We start from the raw sequence: 18,826 nt of genomic DNA on the forward strand, positions 1-18,826 counted from the left end.
TGGAACGGGTGCAACATTGGCTTGTCTCTTATGGGGAAAACCAACCGTGCTCTAATTAGACTGGAGGCCTGTTCCATGGGAGGAAATACATGCTGGGTACTGAAAACCTAATCAAAAACCTATCGCAGGGCTGGAGAGTTGGCTTACTGGCTAAGTCACTTGCCTGTAAAGCCTAAGGCCTCATGTTCAACTCTCCAGGTCCCAAATAAGCCAGATGCACAAGTGACGCAAGTGAACAAGGTCACACGTGTGTACAAGATGTGCACATGTCTGGAGTTTGAATACAGCAGCTGAAGGCCCTGGTATGCCAATTGTTTCTCTCTCTCTGATTAAAAAATAATAATAAAATGATTTAGCCGGGCATGGTAGCGCATGCCTTTAATTCCAGCACTCGGGAGGCAGAGGTAGGAGGATCGCTATGAGCTTGAGGCCACCCTGAGACTCCATAGTGAATTCCAGGTCAGCCTGGGCTAGAGTGAGACCCTACCTCGGAAAACCAAAAATAAATAAATAAATAAATAAATAATAAAAAGATATTTTTTAAAAGCCTATGGCAGGGAAGGTCATGAGCCCTAGGAAGGTAATGCCTGCCCTTATCTGGTTAAATGCATATTTTATACTCATCATACTGCACTGTAAGCACTTTTCTTAATGTTCATAGCCATATATTGATGTTACTCTCACTTTTGGTTAGAGAAGCTTCTCTTTTCAGTTGGTGATGACCACTGGGATGATCCCAAAGGCACCATAGTGCTGAGAAGAAGTGACAGAGGAGTGCTCAGCATTGAAACATCTCTATTACATCTCCAAGGCTCAGGATCCATTGTGGAAGAGGTGGCAGAAAGAATGTAAGAGCCAAAGGAAGGGTAAAATTGCTTACAATCATTCAGACACAAATTGGCCTAGATATCCATGATCTAGCACTACCTTCACAAGACCTTCATACCAGGAGGAAAATATGATGACATCAAAATAAAGCAGAGACTAATTAAGCTAGGGAGGGGATATGATGGAGAGTGGATTTGTGAAGAGGAAAGTTGGGGGGAGGGAATTATCATGGTATATTGTGTATAATTATGGAAGTTGTCAATGAAAAAGTTTGAAATAAAGAAAGAAAGGTCAGGACTAGAGAGATGGCTTAGCAATTAAAGTACTTGCCTGCAAAGCCTAAGGAACCAGGCTCGATTCCTTAGTGCCCACATAAGCCAGATGCACAAGGTGGCACACACATATGGAGTTTGTTTGCAGTGGCTAGGGGCCCTGGCATGCCCTCTCAAATAAATAAGTCTTAATAAAAAGACAAGTCAGATGCAGAGGGCTAGAATAGTGAGTAGGAATGGAGGACAGGGTGGCAGAGGATGAGCAGATAAGGGCCACAGAAGTGCCGTGTGGAGCTGGAGATGAAGGAGGGAACTGAGGGGGAAGTGGTCATGGAATCAGAGTTTGTATTAGACAAAAAAACGAAACCATCCCAGGAAGAACACCTGTATGAACAAACCGGCAGAGGGAACAGAGGCCTGGAGCTCAACTGTGGGGTGACAGAGCTGGGTGAGAAAGAGAGGGCAACACAGTGTGGAAACGGGAAGGCGCCACCTCTGGCCCCTTCTTCCCTGAGGTGGAAAGTAGAGGCCAGGTGAAGGACTGCGCCTTTTCTCTGAAGACCAAGGGGAGCTCCCTAGGATGTGGAGAAAGGGAGGAACATTTCCATGAGGTCTGGCCGCCCCGCTTGCACCGCCTCAGCAGCTCTTCCACAGGTGTCTGCTCCAGAGATTCCTCCCCGGAGAAGAGCAGGGCCAGGAGGGCTGGGCCATCTAGAGGTGGGGCTTGCTTACCTCAGGGTGTTGACATAACCAGAGCTATTTCCCCAGATACAAGGAGAAATACCGAACCGGGAGTGCTTTAGATTAAGTTTAAAATGTATGAAGCTGAGGCTGGAGACATGGCTTAGTAGTTAAGGCGCTCGCCTGTGAAGCCTAAGGACCCATGTTCCACTCTCCAGATCCCATGTAAGCCAGATGCACAAAGGTGAGGCAAGCGCAAGGTCTGACATGCCCACTAGGTGGCACAAACGTCAGGGGTTCGATTTCAGTGCCTGAGGCCCTGGTGTGCCAGTTCTTTACCTCTCCTCTCTCTGTCTCTCTCGCTCTCTCAAAAAACAACAACAAAAAAAAAAAAAAAAAAAAAAAAAAAAAAACCATGAAGCAGGGTGTGGTAGTTTGAATGAGTGTCTCCCATAGACTCAAGCGCTTCGTGAAAGACTGCAACTTGGATCCCCCGCTGCCTGGCTGTAGGAGGTGTGTGACCAGAGATGGATCCTGGAGTCCAGCCCAAAGGTATAGGAGGAGTCTGAGGCAGTCCTGCTGCCCATTTGTGCTTGGTGCTTTTGCTTTTCATGGGCTGTCTGGTTGTTGCTCTCTGTTTGATGTATGGAAACAGCTTCTTCCACCACTGATGGAAACTTCGCCTGGATCCGTAAGCTTGAAATAAACTTATTCCTCCCACAAACCGTGTCTGGTTTGGATGCTCATCCTAGCAACGTGGGACTGTCTACACCACAGAAGCTGGGGTAGAGGTCAGCAGTGACGCGCTTGCCTAGCAAATGCAAGGCCCTGGCTTCAGTCAGTCCCAGCACCAAAAAGAAAAGTATGAAGCCTCACTGAGAATTTCACATGGTCAGCCTGACCTACCCAGGCAAGTGCCGATTTCTTACACAGCAGTGCTCCAGGGCAGCTGAAGTGCTTGTACCCACAGTAACACTGGTCTCTGTCTTGTGGCAGCAGAGAGCAGTAAGCCCTGTTCTAGATAACGGCCTGGGGGAGTCAGCCCATAGGTATCCCTGATGCTAAGGAGAGGAGGTGGAGGGAAAGGCCAAGTCTGGTTGAGTGGACCATGGCTCCCTGCTTTTTCAAGTGTTATTCAGAACACATTGAGGTGGACAACAGGGGTGGGGTGGCCTTCTATCAACGACCACAGCCATCACCAAAGAGAACTTGCGACTATGCTGTCGGTGACCTGAGGCCCAAGACAGAAGGAGGAAGCAAAAAAAAAAAAAAAAAAATCAATGGCACACTCTTCCTCCTTTCCTTTTGTATTCATGACCTAACAAAAGACAGACAGTTCTCTGGAGTGATAGTGGTGGTCCTATGAGCTGGTCCACAAGGAACCTTGATGGGCCAATTCTCTGACCCAAATATTCCAGGCCAGCCCAATATTCGCTAGGAGGCTCACACATCTTACTCGAGCATGTAGCCCACCAGTTAGGATGATTCTCATGTTGTAAACAAGGGAATTTGGCTAGCTAAGGCAAAGTTAAGAGACTCAAATTTTGGCTGAAAAAATGCTAGAGGCTTGGACTCTTAACACATAAAACCTGAAGAGAAACCAGGGCACGTTTTGAGCCTCCTCCCTCCTGGCTAGGACTAGAGCGGCTCCTGCCAGAGCTCGCAGTAGATGAGAAGCCAAGAGCACCAGGACCCGACGGGAAGGGCCACAAGGGAGGGAGGCAGGCAGTCAACAGATGAAGCACAGGACTCCCCTCGCCCAATCTGTTCACCCACAGAGGTCTGCCACCTAAGCTCAGGGGACCTTAGCGCTCAACCCTTTTGAGAGTAACAGGAAGGGGGATGTATGGTGCAGTGTTATGAATGAGTGGCCTCCAGTGGTCTCGGGCTCCTAGAGTTTAGCTTTCTAAAAGGGAGCCACTAGCTGTGAAGACATGACATGATGACATCCAATGGAAACTTCCGGGGGTTGGGGAGACAGCTCAGTCAGTAAAGTGCTTGCCCTGCAAATACAAGGACTTGAGTTCAAGCTCCAGAACCCATTTTTAAAAAGCCAGGTGTGTGGGTTGGAGAGATCGCTTAGCAGTTAAGGCACTTGCCTGGGAAGCCTTAAGGACCCAGGTTTGATTCCCCAGTCCCCATTAGGTGGCACACGCATCTGGAGTTGATTTGGAGTGGCTAGAGACCCTGGCTTGCCCACTCTCTTTTTCTCTCTTTATCTGTCTATCTCCTTCTCTCTCTGTCAAATAAATAAAATAAAAAAATGTTTTTAAAATAAGGGGGTGGACAGTGCCTGAGGAATGACAGGTTATTGTCTGGCCTCCACTTGCACACACACAAACATACACACAATGAAAATTTCAGTTTCTAATTGAACTAGCCACATTTCAACTGCTCAATGACACCTGTGGCTAGTGTCTACCACACTGGAGAGAGGACGCAGAACACTTCCATTGTTCTGGAAAGACCTGTTGGTTGGCATTTTCCTGGAGCACCTTGCAAGCACTTCCCAATCTCAGTCTCCTCATCTGTGACATGGATGTAACAGAAGTTACCTCACCGAGCTGGGTTTAAATATGATTATAGGCTGGGCATGGTGGCACATGCCTTTAACCCTGGCACTCAGGAGGCTGAGGTAGGAGGACTGCTGTGAGTTCAAGGCCAGCGTGAGACTACATAGTGAATTCCAGGTCAGCCTGGGCCAGAGTGAGACCCTACCTCCAAAAAGAAAAACAAACAAACAAACAAAAGATTTAAAAATGATTATACAATCAACACCAGGCCCGGGACATACAAAGTGCTCAATAAATGCCAGATAGTTGGTGGTATTTTTTATCCATGATTCACACTGCTTGTTTCTTGGGTAATCATATTGCTAATTACATTCTCAGGCAGATTCCCAGACTGTTGGCTCTATGTGATCACATTCTCCATATTTTTATCCTCCATATTTTTGTCATTTCCATGAGTAAAACAGGAATGTCATGTATCATGGGTCCCTTCAAGGGATGGACGGACGCATGCACACACGCAGTATGATATACCTGATATACTTCAGGAAAAGATGTGAAAGGTTTTGGGGAAAGCACATGGTACTCTGTGAGCAGAAGAAACTTCCAAGGCAGACCACTTGGCACCGGAAGTACTCAACAGAAACTTGGGTGATGGACGAGCCAGTGACTACACATCCGTTAGGCACGCTCCTCACACTCCTGAGACACTCCCTCGACAAGGTTATTCCATGGGTGGAAGGGATTTAGGACCCCAAACCGGGAGTTTTATTCTCTAGTTGCCCAGTGTCTGGTCCTTGGTTACTGTGGTTCCCAACCAGGAACTGAAATCTGTAGGCTAGCAAAAGCAGGCCCTGACGGGGTGGGCATCCCAGGAGTGCACTGGATAGCCAGCCCTGGTTTCCATGGCACTGGGCATAAGTGGGGAGGTAGTAAGAAAAGGGTGGTGGTTCTATACAGGCCTCTTCCCACAAGACACTCCCTCTCTCCACCTACTCCCCAAGTCCCCACTCCCACAAGCCCAGCATCCCTCACTCCCTAAAGACTCCAGGTCCTGGACCCTCTCCTTTGCCAAATGTCTTTGCCACCACTGGTTCCACCCCCTCCGGCTGCCTTTCCGTCCCCTGGCTCTTATCCAGCCACTCTCCACCGAACAGTGCCTTGTACGGTAAGAAAGTCAGCTTGCTCCACAACCAGCGTGGAATTCGCACCCGCGTGCCAGCCTCTTGGGAGCTGGAGCCAGTCTGGCTTGTGGGGGGGGGGCTGCTACACGCCTGGCTGCAGCCCCTGATGCAACTCACAGGACAAAGGCTTTCTGGACCCCCAGGAGGAAGGAGGAGCAGATATGTCCGGACAAGCTGAGGATCCAGGGGCTAGGAGCCGGAGGGATCTAGAGAGCAGCGGGCTTTGCGAGAGCAGCGGTGGAGGCTGTAAGGCGCAGACGGCGAAAGAAAAGGGCACAGAAGGACAAGGCACTTCCCAGGTCCCCGTGGAAAGCTGAGCTCATGTGCACATCACCCCCAAACGCTAACAACTAACATTTGTCTACAGCTTTACAGTTCATAAAGCTTGTTCGCACATTCCCTTTCATCCGTGAGGACGGTATAATTATCTCTGGTTTACAAATGAGGAAAACTGAAGCTTGGGAGCTTCAACCTGGCAAACACAGAACTCCCAATCAAGTGCTGACAGCTGCCGTGCCCCCAAGCTGCCTTCCCAACCTTAAAAGGCTCCCAAATGGCCCCGAGCCAGTATCGGGGCACCCTGCACCCCACTCCTTGCCAGATCTCAGCCCAAGCCAGGTATTGACTGGAGTTCTGGGGCCAGGACTGGGGCCCCCCCACCCCAGGGGAGCTGGAAGCTGAGTCAGAGGCCAGATCCCAGAGGTGATGGAAGGATGGAGGAACGCCGTGGAAGGGCGGCAGGCATGATTCAGCACGCTGGGAGGGTGAGGAGAGGGAGAACGCTTCCAACATGGCGCTGGGGAGGGGTGAGGCACAGGAAGATGAAGACCTGCCACTGCACAAGCCAGACCTGAGCCCAAAGGAGCCAACTCAACTCAGGCCAAAGGCTGAGCCCCGAGCCCACCCAGAGCGTCCGCACTGGAAGGGACTCAGGGCTCAAGCTCTGGGATTGCATGCAGGCTCTCACCTTGTCTCCTGAACTTAGTAGAAGAAAGGCACCGGACAGTGCATGCTGTTCCCCCTTCTGGCACGTCCCGCCCTTCTCCCTGTGGTCTGACTTTCCAGCCCACTCCAAGGCCCTGAAATCTTAGTGCAGACATCTAACGAGAGCCAGGCCCTCCCAGCTAGGTTGGGACGCCAAGTGGGGAGCATCCCATGAGTTTCACGGTGCCGTTTCCTTCTGTGACAGCCCCTTCCTCCATCCTCTCCCACTGCTGCCCCACTGCCCAGGCTCAGCATGTGGTCAGGCCCAGCTACCTGGATGAGTAAAACTGGCCATGCCCACAAACAGCAGCGCAGCCCAGCCCTGCCTGAACCCAAAAGAAACTGGGCTGAATCCAAGGGAAATAGTCAGACACCAAGTGAGGGATTTCACAAAAAATAGACAAGACAGCTTGGGCACAACCATCTCTGGGCAATGCTTCCAGCTGCCGCCTCTTCAGGGTTTGAGATTCAACAGGAAGTGGGTGGCACCTTTTTCTCTTTTGCAAATGTATCTGAATTGTTCTGGGGAGGAGATGACCTCAAAGGCTCTTCTTGGTGCCTCTTAGACCCCTTGAGCTGAGAAATTCTTTTCTCAGAGACTCAATGACAGCTGGTCTTTCCATGGGACTGTTCAGAGAACTGTCTTTGAAAGATGGCATTTAGAGGATATCCAAAGACAAATTTTACCAACTTCATAAATTCACCAGTCTGAAACGTGTCCTGAGAATGTGGCCTCTGCGTTGAGGCCAGCACCACTTAAAATGCTTTCTCTAGGACTGGAGGGATGGCTTAGTGGTTAAGGCATGTGCCTGCAAAGCTGAAGAACCAGGTTCAGTTCTCCAGGACCCACATGAGCCAGATGCACAAGGTGGCACATACATCTGGAGTTCGTTTGCAGCGGTTGGGGGCCCTGGCATGCTCTCTCTCTCTCTCTTAAATAAATAAATAGAAATAAATAAATTGTTAAAAATGCTTTTTCCAGAGAGGCAGATGCAACACAAGGAAGGACTGTGCCCAACGACAGCTTAAGTTTTTGGGTGTGAGTGGGAAGAATCTTGGGTTTATGACTTCAGGCTCATCAAGAAGGGTCGTGGCCCTGGCTTGAATTCTCCCTACCTGGTCTCACAGCCAGTGAAGCCGCACAGGTGGCCTGACCCAGTTCATTGGTGGCGGTAGCCGTATAGCTCCCAGCATCAGCAGCCCGGGCCTCTCTGAGCAGCAGCGTGTGCCGCTCCCCCTCAGCCCGGAGGAGAAGGCGGCCCTCACTGTGAAGCTCTGACCCATCCTTCTTCCAGGACACTGGAGAAGAAGCAGGAACCAGCTCAATAGGGCATACAAGGCCTTCCTAGGAAATTTCATTCCCCGCCACCCCACCCCCGCCACCCCATATCACACAGAAGCCCAAACCACAACTCTCCCACCCCAGGAATTCTGAGCACTCTGCCCTCACTATAAAAGCACAGTCTGCCCTGCCCTGAGTGGAGGGTATCTCCCTGAACATGCCACGGCCAGTGCAGTCTCATGGGGTGACAAGTCTCCTCTTTCCCACTCGTCCACAAGAGGATTTTGGTGGAAAATTCCCTATTCCACACACACACCCCATTTTAATCTGCCAGGCCCCAGCCCTGAAGCTCACCTTGGGGTGGAGGGTTGGCCGTGATGATACATTTGAGCAGCACGTCAGCCCCTGGCGCCACCACCACATTCTGCAAGGGGATCTCAAACACGGGGGCTTCCAGGGGCTCCTCTCCAGCCGAAACATAGGAGTCATCCGAAGACTCTGCCAGACACAGGGGTGGGGCAGAGGATATGGGGATGTAATCTCCGTGGGGACAACTCGGGAATATTGGTAGTGCACATTCGAGAAGCTCAGAGCAAGGGGCTCTGGAGAGCAGGGGATGAGGGAGCCAAGGGTCTCTCTCGCTTGACTGCAGAGATAAAGGAAAGAGGAAGCCAGGAAACCAGGACAGGACAGCTGAGACCACTTCCTCCACAATTACTGCTGGCTTCTTGAAGAAGGTGAACTGCATGGTGTGTGTTGCCACATGAATCAGCCCTCATAGGTGGCCCAGCAGGCTCTCTGTGGGGCATAAAACTGTCCAAGCTCCAATGGACAGGGGACAGGCTACCAGCAACCCAAGAATAATCCATAATATTACTTGCACAAGGCAACATGTGGGGAATAGTCAAAATGTTTAAGGCTACCAAATTCCAAAGGTGTGTCAAAGGAGTCAGGGGTCTACAGAGATCACCTCTGATTCAGTCCTTTAATCATGCAGTAACACTACTGCAGTCTGAACACTGAGAATCAGGGCCACAACCAGAACTACGATGTAGTCCCTGCTTATAGGGTCATAAACATGGAGCTGACAACATCCCCTTGTGTCCTTCCCTCTGGATGTCTTCTGTGTGTGGGCTGGGGGTTGAACTCAGATCCACTTACACGCCATACCTCTAATCCCTCCTTGGGTTATTTTTTCTTCTTTCTTTCTTTTTTTTTTTAAACTCTGACATCCTGTCAGCTAGATAAGGGACAATGTAGGCAACCAAAAGGGTAATGAGGGGTCCCAGTTCTGCTGTTTCTAGTCCCATCGCCTTCAGCAAATGAGGTCATTGCGAGCCTAGCTGTGCTATCTGGAAGATGGAGGAATAGCATCCAATACTTTGTGGAGTTGGCATGAAAACTGAAATAAGATAGCATCCCTGTGGGCCTACTTGGTGGGAATACGGTAACGGTGGTAAGTAGAATGGACGGGAACCTTCTCCTGTCTAAAGATTTTTTTTGGGGGGGGAGGGGATGGTCATACTAAAATAATTAGAAAATAATTTTGAGAGGAAAAATGCAGGGTGGCAAACACAATAATAAGAGATCCATGCCGGGCGCACGCCTTTAATCCCAGCACTCGGGAGGCAGAGGTAGGAGGATCGCCGTGAGTTCAAGGCCACCCTGAGACTACAGAGTTAAGTCCAGGTCAGCCTGGACCAGAGTGAGACCCTACCTCGAAAAACCAAAAAAAAAAAAAGAGAGAGAGAGAGAGAGAGAGAGATCCTGCCAGTCTGCCAGGCACAGTGGGAAGAATCAGTGGAGAGTGGGGGAGAGGCAAGGATGGCTTCCTCTGCTTTTCCAGCTGTTCAGGATGTGTAGGGCTGGGGCAGCAGCATTCTGTCAGGGATAATGCTCTTCGCCCATGGGAAGACAGGGAACCGCACATAGGCGGCCATGTGTAGGAACCACAGTCAAGCAGTGTGCGTGAGGGAGCCGGGGGTCTCCCCCGCTTGACTGCAGAGATAAAGGAAAGAGGAAGCCAGAGTGAAGTTTCTTAACAGGTCAGCTGAGACCACCGCGCCTTCAGGACAGCCCAGGAAGCTAGAACAGGAGGCTCGGGGCGCATCTCAGTTGCCAGAGATGGGCCAGGGAGCAGTGCTGTGGTGGAGTGGGAAGAGCCAAGACTTAGGTAATGCGAGGCTCTCGAGCAGGAATTGGAGATCAACTCTTTTGGCCCAAGAGCTGGGGACACTGAGGCTCCTCGGATTATGTCCGGTGCCTCTTCTCTTCACTGGCCCTTGACCCAACAGCTTAACAGACCACTGGGCCTTAGGAGACAGATCTACAGCAGGCAGGTTGTGACCAGTGACCCACCTGTGCTCTACCGGGCCTCCACTGGAACACACTCACAATGCACCTCGCAGGTGCAGGTGGCAGGTTCTAAACCAGGGCCTCACATTCCTTCGCTCCACCCCCGACAAGCCACTTAACAGCCTCAAGCGAAGCCCTTGTTCCCGCCCAGCAGTCTTGCTGTCCCCCAGCGCCCTCTCCTGTTCGGGGCACTTTTCTCCGTCTCCTCTGTGGCCTTACCGAGCTCAGGGGAAGTGGGCCGGGCCCGACGACCTTTGCCTTGGCTGCGGGCCCCTCTGCGGTCCCAGGCCCCCCAGGGACCATCCTCCTCGGGCCCTCTGCGCAGCCTCTTCTCGGCCTCAGGCCCCGCTCTGTTCTTCTCCAAGGTCTGCGGCCCAGCGGCGCCCTCCACGCCAGGAGTGGCCCAGGGCAAGAAGCGCACCGCCTGCGCGGGCGGCTCCCGTTTGCGGCCCGAGGGGGCCTTTGTCCGGGTCTCCGGAGGCTCCGCACTTGGGGGCGGCACGGGGCTCCTGCATTCTTGAATAGCTCGGCTCCGGGTCAGCGGGAACTGGTCCCGACGCTTAACCTCCTGCTGCGGGCCTTCCCCGGCCTCCGTCCTGCCCGCTGGCCCTCGACTCCGGGGCCTCCCAGGCTCATCGCCCGATTTGCCCGCAACGCTGGCCGGGGGCGGCTGGGCGGAGGTGGCGGTGGTGGGGCTCACGGCCCGCGAGGTCTTGGGGGTCGAGGGCCGGGAGAAGAGTGGGGGCTCGCCGGGCTCTCGTGGGGACGGGGCGCGCTGCAGCGTGGCCCGCAGGGACTCGTGGGAGCGCACCAGCTCCTCCCGCGACGTGGACCGGCGGATGCGACCCAGCTCCTGGGCGAAGCGCAGCTCGAGGTCCGAGGCCGGGCTGCGCTGCCGCGTGCGCTCGTCCAGCGAGGCCGCCTTCTGCTGGAACAGGCGGCGGCGCTCGGCCACGCTGCCCCGGGGTGACCGCAGCTCCTCCTGCGACGCCCCGGGGGCCCCCCACGGCTCGCTGCCCTCGGACTTGGGCTGCTCCAGGGAGCGCGCCTTGCGCAGGGGCACCCAGGGCCGCAGGGGCGCCGGCGGGGAGTCGCTGCGCTCCAGGCTGCGCCGCCGCTCCTCGAAGAACTGCAGCTTGTCCAGGATGCGCGAGCCGGCACGCACCAGCCGAGGCGACCGGCCCAACGCCGACAGGCGGCCCGAGGCCTCGCTCAGTGGGGTTTGGGGCCGGGACTCCACCGTGCCCGCCAGCGAGGGCCCCGAGGACTTGGGCTTTTTCCCTCGCTTCTCTTCGGCGGCGGCGTCCTCGGGCAGCGCGGGCTCCTGCGTGCGCCGGTGGGGCGATGTGGGGGTGGCCGGGGGCTGGGCACTGGGTCCTGGCAGGGCCCGCTTACCCACACGGGGGGACGGCGGGGGTAGCAGCGCGGACTTGGAGGGAGGTGGAAGGGACGGACGAGGACGAGGGGCTTCGCTGGCGGGCTGAGGCTGAAAGTCGGGCTCCTCCTCCCTGTGCAGTCCACTCTGGGGGACACTGCTGCAGAATCGAGACCGAGAGGGACAGAAGACTCAGGGGGCCTTCCTTCCTAGACCCCCAGTTTGTGACAGGGATTGGGCGGTGAGGCATGCTGGGCAGGCTTGTGGTGACATGGGCCAGACTCTCCTGCCCCCTCCCTCCCAAAAGGACACAGCCAGAGCAGGTGGTGGGAAGGGGCCAAGGGTTCATGCACCAAAGGATTGGGCTAGTGGCTGGGTCCGTGTGCAGACTCAGCCTCAGGGGGCTCTGGCCAGCCCCCCACCCCCACCCCAAGTCCCAGAAGCTGGGAAACAGCGAGAACAGAACTGAGTATGAGGGAGAGAAAAGAATGGGGCTGATGACCCAAAGATGAAAATGACGAGGGAACACAGGAGGGTTAGATGGGGAGAGACCCTCTCAGGAATGTGCCTCCTACTCATTCCTGCCCCTAGAAGGCGCCCACCGTCTTGCCCAGCCTCAGCAGGACACTTGCCCTTCTCGGTGGCCATTAGAAGAAAGCTGTCTTTTCCACTAAACACCAGAGTCCCATCCCAGTGATGACCCAGCACTCTTGCTGGCAAGGGCCCAGCAGGTGGCAATTGAAGTCCCTGGGAACGGAACACCCAGGCTCCCACCCATACTCTGTCCCCAGTGCATACCCCTTTGTCTTTGTCCTCCTCCTGGGAAAGTTCTCCCAAGTCCTTGGAAACCCTCCTGAGAGACAGAGAAGTCCCTTCCAAGGGCCATACTCAAACAGCTCAACTCAGGGGCTCAGCGGTTAAGGTACCTGCCTGTAAAACCACCTGGGTTTGATTCTCCAGGACCCATGTACAGCCAGATGCACAAAGTGGCCCAGGTGTCTGGAGTTCGTTTGCAGTGGTTGGAGGCCCTGGCATGCCCATTCTGTCTGTCTGTCTCTTCTCTCTCTCTCTCTCTGCTTGCAAATAAATAAATAAAAATATTTTTTTTTAAAAAAAAAAGAAGGAAAAATAGCTCAACTCAGAAATAAATACCAAGTGGGCCTGAACAGGGGGTGTGAGAGATGAGGACTGAAGGAGTCCATCTACCCAAAACACCTCCTCGCCTAAGACATTTGATGACCAAGAAATAGGCCTCAGGGTTGGAGAGATGGCTTAGCGGTGCGCTTGCCTATGAAGCCTAAGGACCCCGTTTCAAGGCTCGATTCCCCAGGACCCACGTTAGCCAGATGCACAAAGGGGAACACGCATCTGGAGTTCGTCTGCAGTGGTTGGAGGCCCTGGAGCGTCCATTCTCTCTCTCTTTCTATCTGCCTCTTTCTCTCTCTCTCACTCTCAAATAAATAAATAAAAAGTAACAAAAAAAAATTTAAAAATGACCTAGAGATTCCAACATGAATTCTTTTTTTCCCCAACATGAATTCTTAAAAAAAAAAAAAAGAAGGAAAGAAATAGGCCTCAGTTTCCCCCATCTGGGTCTGGGGGAGGACACATTAAACATAAAGACTGACAAGAAAAGCAGTCTGAGAGCTATTATCATACCTGGCACATTAGAGAGCTAAAATCTCATAAAAAGAGCTCATTGAACACTTAGTGCGTGCCAAGCATGTATTAAGTGCTTAGATACGTGGAGTTAGTTAATCTTTACATCATTCCCTTGAGAGAAGAACTGATATTACCCCACTTATAGATGAAGAAATCGGGACCTCAAGAAGGTTCCTTGCCCCCACCCCTCCAAAGGGACAGCTAGAAAATGGTGTGAGTGCTGTTAACCCAGATGGTCTGATTCCTGAGCAAGCCTTGTTCCCTGCCAACGTTCCAGATTTCTTGGGGACCCAGAAAAGAGCCAAAAACAGAAGTTCTAGGGGTGCCGGAGTATAAGCCTACCTGGGTCACCCCACACAGAGCAAACCCACCTCTGCGTGGAGAAGGGGAGACCCCGAGGGGGGAAAGCCTCAGCTAGACACCGGCAGGGAGGCAGAGTCCACTGTGGGGAAGGGGCACCAGAGCCCCGAGGAATGGCCTCTTAGAACTGGTAAGGCCTGGAGAGAAATCGGGGACAGCGGAGGAGACCTCTTGCTGGCAGCTCCCAGCCAGACTCTGTACCACAGACATCACTAAGGAAATGGGTTCCTCCGAAGTTGCCATAGCAACTCCAGGCTCATGCTGGAGCCTGGGAAAGAAAGACAGGCAAGGAGGGCCTTGTAATGCCAACAAGATAAGCCAGAGGAGCTGCTCCCTGCCCTGGACCTAGGCCTAGATCTCTCCCCTGCCCACCGCCAGCCACACTAACCACGCTCCAAACAACCCCATCCAGTTTCTTTTTTTCTCCTCCATAAGAGTACCTCTTCCATACCTACAGCCATCACAGACCAGGACCCTCTCGGCTCCAAGTGCCCCCCCCCCCCGTTACCTCTACCATCAACCACTCCCCTCTGCTGCTATAGCACTCCTTCTGTCTCTGCAAGCCCCTAAATCTCCAAAATTGGCTCCAATGTCTCATTTCAACACCTCCACTGGCCACCACCCCCTACCAGGTCAGTCACAGAGCCATCCTCAGGTGTTGCCACAAAATCATCACATACCCCCTGTCACTGTCACTTCAGCCCTCCACCTCCACCCCAGCCTTCTGCCAGTCCCCAGCCCCTCCCTCGCCCAGCCCCTTGCCTCCCCACAGCCCGCATCCTCCTTCATCCTGAGGCCCTTTACCCAGGCTGCCCCTGACCACTTCACTCTCTTCTCTCCTGGTTGCTGGCTGGCTCCCCTGCTCTCTCTCCTGCTCTCCCGGGAGCTGCCGTGCGGGGAAAGGTTCTGTTCCTCCCAGAAAAAGGCCCACATGGGAACAGGAATGTGCAGAGAGATGAAAAGACAGCAGCTGCTGAGACAGCAGGCATGGAGGGGGCCCCCGAGGGGGGAGGGATCCTGGGACAACTGGAGCCTACATAGGCGAGGCCAGAGAGGGCTCCTAGCAAACGTGAGCTCTTAGAGGAGACAAGGAGGGGAGGGGGGGGGTCTGATCCATGAAATCATGGGAAGAGAGCACTGTGGGCCAGGACAAGGTGGGAAGAGGAGGATGTGGGTGGTAACGGCAGAGGAGGAGCAGTGTGGGAAGCGTGTGTAGCCAGGGCCAGGAGTGGAAGCAGTGGGGAATGGAGTGCCAGAGATGGATTTAGGCAGGGGAGATGGGGTGGAGGCTGATGGGAGCGTGATGAGCAGCGCAGGACAGCACAGTGAGATGGGACAGTGCGGGCCCAGGTGAGGCCATTACTTACACGTGGATCGAGAGCGCCCGTCCTCTGTACAGACTGAACGCGCTGCCGTACAGGTCACTGGCCACCGAAAGGCTATCCTCTGACCCCCAGCTTGCGCCCACCAGATTAGCTCGCGATGCCCGCACCAGCGGCTCCACCCCCAGGTGCCGTGGCCCGGACCCGGTTGCCTGTGCTTGCCTTGGGCTGCCTGGGAGGGGGCGGGTGCCACCTCCACTGCCCGCTTCTTGCTCCAAGACCGTCTGCCCGCTGCCCCACCAGCTCACTTGCTCTTCTGAGGTTCCTGTCACGGAGGTCGGGGGTGTGTCCAAGGAGGTGCCCACCAGGGTATCAGAGCCCCCTAAAGAAAAGAGCACACAGTAAGGTGGAGCCACCCCTGGTAGGAAGTCCTCTGCTTGCTTTTGGAGCACCCAGAAAGCTCACCCGTGGGGGTGCTGAAGGCCCCGTCATCCCGAAGCTCCAGGCGCTGGGTCCCCTGCACATCGCTGATGTCATCCTCGGCAGTCTCCGAGTCTGGAGAAGAAGGGGGTCTGTGTGGGCAGGGCCCTCCCCCCTCTGCCTCCAACACTTCCCTAGTTGTCTCTTGCCTCCCCCACAGCAGGCTGCATCTTACCACAGAGAGGGTTTCCATGACCCAGGCTTCTCCCCTCTCTTGCTCCTGGAATCCCTTTACCCAGCCTGGGTGGCTTAGGACTCCACTCCCCCACCCCACACTTCACGCTGGCGCCTTGGCTCCATCTCTGTGGCCTTGCATACTCACCCTCGCCTCTGTGGGGCCCTCCAAACAGCCATCCACCCCCACCCACTTAAGGGCTTGACAGAGCCTCATCTCCCTGTCTCTCCTCTCCCTGTTCATAACTACTGAAGTACAACACTCAACATAACAAGGCCCTAACTTCCAAGGCTCTAAAGTCTGGGCTTCAGGACCCCAGAAACAAAGGAGTCACCTCAGAGTCGTACTGTCAGGGCACGTGACCAACAGCCTCCTGCACCCCAAAACCAGCCAGAAGGCATCAGGGTGCAGCTGAGGCAGGGTGAGGAGAGTCCCGGGTGGGTGGGGGAGGGGAATGGGGAGTTAGAGCAGGATCCAGCTTCCTACCGTAACTTTGCTTTCTGCAGGAGCGGAAAACTTCGCTTCCATAGGAGCAGCAGGAGAGAGATGTGGACAGACAGTTATCAGAGTGTTTGTGGGGTGGGGCATGGTGGGCAGGCAAGACATAAGGGGGGATGAGGGACCCTGGTGTCCAGAGATACCCTGTGGGGATGGGTAGGGGAGGGAGATACCCAGGATGTGCCCAGCACTGGGAAGCACACATGCTTAGGCGCCTCATCCCAACTGTCCCAATTCTGGTACCCTTGGCACTTACTGGTGTTGCTATTGGACACACACACACACACACACACACACACACATACACACGTTGTGCCCAGCCCGACTACAGTCCTAGGGCTCCGTAATATTAGGGATCAGGCCCACCTTCCATTATAGTATATGCAGTAAGCTTTGGTCACTCCTTGCAAATACCCCCCCCACCTGTCCACACTATGCGGTGGCGGCCACCTTTCATCAAGAACCTCTCTTCCAATGTTCAATGGTCCTCAAAAAAAAAAAAAAAAAAAAAAAAAAAGCCCAGTGCTTAAGGTAGGAGCAAAAGTTTCTGGGCAGATATTCAACATTCCCAGAGCCTATCTGATTCTGTGCCTCAGTTTCCCTTTGGGCGCCATGACACACAGGAACCATGTGCTGGTTGCAATGAGCTACTCCTCGCGTGGCCCCACAGGTGACCATCAGGAACCCTGGACCCAGGATTGGGTGTGCCAGCAAACCCACCCTCCTGCATTGCTAGGGCCCCTGCCAGCTTCAGGGCACAAGGCCCTTCTTGCGTGTGGGTGGATGAGGGGAGGGTCCCGTATCTCATGGGCTATCTTCAGGGCCTCGATGCCTCATGAAGAGACAGGGACCAAGAGGAGGATTTGGGCATGGGCTACAGCAGCCCGCAGTCCACGCACCATGGGTAAGTCGGCCAAAGGCCCGGCGGGAATGGCCGGTTTTCTGAAAGAGAAAAGCCAGAATGAGCTGTTGAGGGGAAGGCTTGCTCCAGAGTCCATACACCTCTAGTCCCACTGGGCTATATATATCAAGCAGAAACACATGCTGGGGGCCGGAGTGGGGTGGAGGGACAGAGACCTGGTGGCTACTAGCTTGCCCTGGAGAAAATGTTGCCACTCTCCTTCCAGGCTACCCAGCCGGGTTCAGGAAAGGATCAGGGTACAGGAAGGTTGTGGGTCAAACACCAGGATTTCCCTAAGGGACAGAGCTCACAGCCTGGGGTCAGAGCAGCCCTCTCGCAGATGAGACGGGAGGAGGAGACAAGAGAGTCAGCGTGACAGGGGAGATGATGGAGGGGGGCGCTTGCATGACTGGAGATGGAGGACAGAGGGTACAGATTTATGCCGGGGAAGGACAGATACCTGGGGTAGGTGTCAAGTAGGCGGCGGAGGAGAGGTAGCGAGGTGGGGGGAGGGTAAGGTGCCCCGAAGGGCCAGAGCCTCGCTTAATGTAAGACTGAGAGGCAGGCCCGGGTGCGCAGAGGACAGGGCAGGGCTGGGAGAAATTCATTGAGCTCAGCGTTGATCTCCGGAATATGGAAGGCTCCAGACTAGGGGTGGGGGTAGGCGGGAAAGCGAGACGGGGGGCTGGGGGGTGGGAGACCAGGGCCCAGAGAAAAACGAGATGGCCAAGAGAGCCGTGGGGCGCCGCGCGCCGAAGGCTGCGGCGGGGACCTCCCCCCCCCACAACGGAGGTCGCGGGGATGATTGGAGGGCCGAGGGGTGGGGTGAGGGGGGACACTTCTGTCCTTCCGCGCCGGGAGGAGCCTGCAGGGCGCCCCTCGGAACGCGCCCGGCCCCGTCGCCCTCCGTGGACCTCGGGCTGGTGGCAGCTCCGCTCCAGCGCCCCCTCCCCGGGGCCCGGTGGCGGTGACCCGCCCTCCCTCCGGGGCGCCCAGCCCTTCCTGCCCCCCTCCCGGCGCCGCCCGCCCCCGGAGCCCTCACCTGGAAACGCTTCTTCACCCACAGCTTCTTCATGGCGGGGGAGGGGCCGGGCCGGCGGCGGGGCGAGGAGGGGACGGGCGGGGGCGGGGCGGAGTCGGAGGCGGGGCCGGGGGCGAGCTGGGGAGCGGGCGGGAGCCGGCGCGGGGAGCCTGCGGGCCTCGGGAGCCCGGGCGGGGGGACGGCGGCGGCGGCGGCGGCGGCGGCGGCGCCCAGAGCCCGCCCCTCCCCCGCCTGCCAGCACCCCACCTGGCGCCCCTTCTCGTGCCCGCTCCGCGGTGCGCCCTGGGGCTGCCCTCGCCTGCCTCGTAGCTCGCCCGCTAGACAGCCCCAGAGGCTGGGAGCTCGCACCCCCACCCCACATCTGCGTCCCGGGCCCTGGGCACATGGGGAAACTGAGGCACAGAAAAGGGTGCAGTGTAGTCGCTCCTTCCCCTCCCCCTCTCTCTCACACACACACACACCCTAGTTTAGGCCACTTCCAGGGGCAGCGTAAGGCCACCCCCTGACCGCATCCCCCTTCCTCCCGCGGCGGAAGGTCAGCAGCATCGGTCACCACTCCGCAAACATGCGCACACGCACACTGGGCCAGGCAGTACCCAACTCACCGCGGGGCACATCGCCGGGTGGGGGCGCCTAGGTCAAGCGCAGGTCCTTGAAGAGGGGGCTCCGCGCTGACATGAACCCAGACCATGAAGACCCTCAGGACAGCTAAAGAGGGCTTTTCTCTCTTTGTCTTGAATTGCTTGATGGCCCCTAGGGTCGCTCACCCACAACACACAAACTCGCAAAGCCAGGGTGCCCAGAGCTATTCCTAAAGTCAACTCATGTTCTCACAAGTAATCACACAAGACTGTGTGTGTGTGTGTGTGTGTGTGTGTGTGTGTGTGTGTTCCCCACCCACTCTCTCCTCCACCC

At 55.4% G+C, this 18,826-nt stretch overlaps 1 protein-coding gene across 5 annotated transcripts in view; it reads right to left on the reverse strand.

Annotated features, from left to right (window-relative positions):
* Positions 1–18,605, reverse strand: part of Speg (striated muscle enriched protein kinase) — a 58,064-nt gene extending 39,459 nt beyond the window's left edge. For 3 of the 5 annotated variants that reach the window (XM_045147240.1, XM_045147243.1, XR_006636779.1), the window contains exons 1-9: positions 17,912–17,978; positions 17,330–17,517; positions 16,868–16,910; positions 15,957–15,991; positions 15,281–15,370; positions 14,861–15,197; positions 10,316–11,631; positions 8,096–8,239; positions 7,576–7,758 (exon numbers count right to left, since the gene is read on the reverse strand). In XM_045147240.1, coding sequence (XP_045003175.1) covers positions 7,576–7,758; positions 8,096–8,239; positions 10,316–11,631; positions 14,861–15,197; positions 15,281–15,370; positions 15,957–15,991; positions 16,868–16,910; positions 17,330–17,477 — 2,296 coding nt within the window. In that variant the 5' untranslated portion in view covers positions 17,478–17,517; positions 17,912–17,978. Of the gene's footprint in view, positions 1–7,575; positions 7,759–8,095; positions 8,240–10,315; positions 11,632–14,860; positions 15,198–15,280; positions 15,371–15,956; positions 15,992–16,867; positions 16,911–17,329; positions 17,518–17,911; positions 17,982–18,516 lie in introns of those variants that run through there. The other 2 variants (XM_045147242.1, XM_045147241.1) reach the window with 2 other exon arrangements.
* Between the last annotated feature and the right edge of the window lie 221 nt (positions 18,606–18,826).

The sequence above is a fragment of the Jaculus jaculus genome, chromosome 4 (genome assembly GCF_020740685.1).
Source record: "Jaculus jaculus isolate mJacJac1 chromosome 4, mJacJac1.mat.Y.cur, whole genome shotgun sequence".
NCBI classification, from domain to species: Eukaryota; Metazoa; Chordata; class Mammalia; order Rodentia; family Dipodidae; genus Jaculus; species Jaculus jaculus.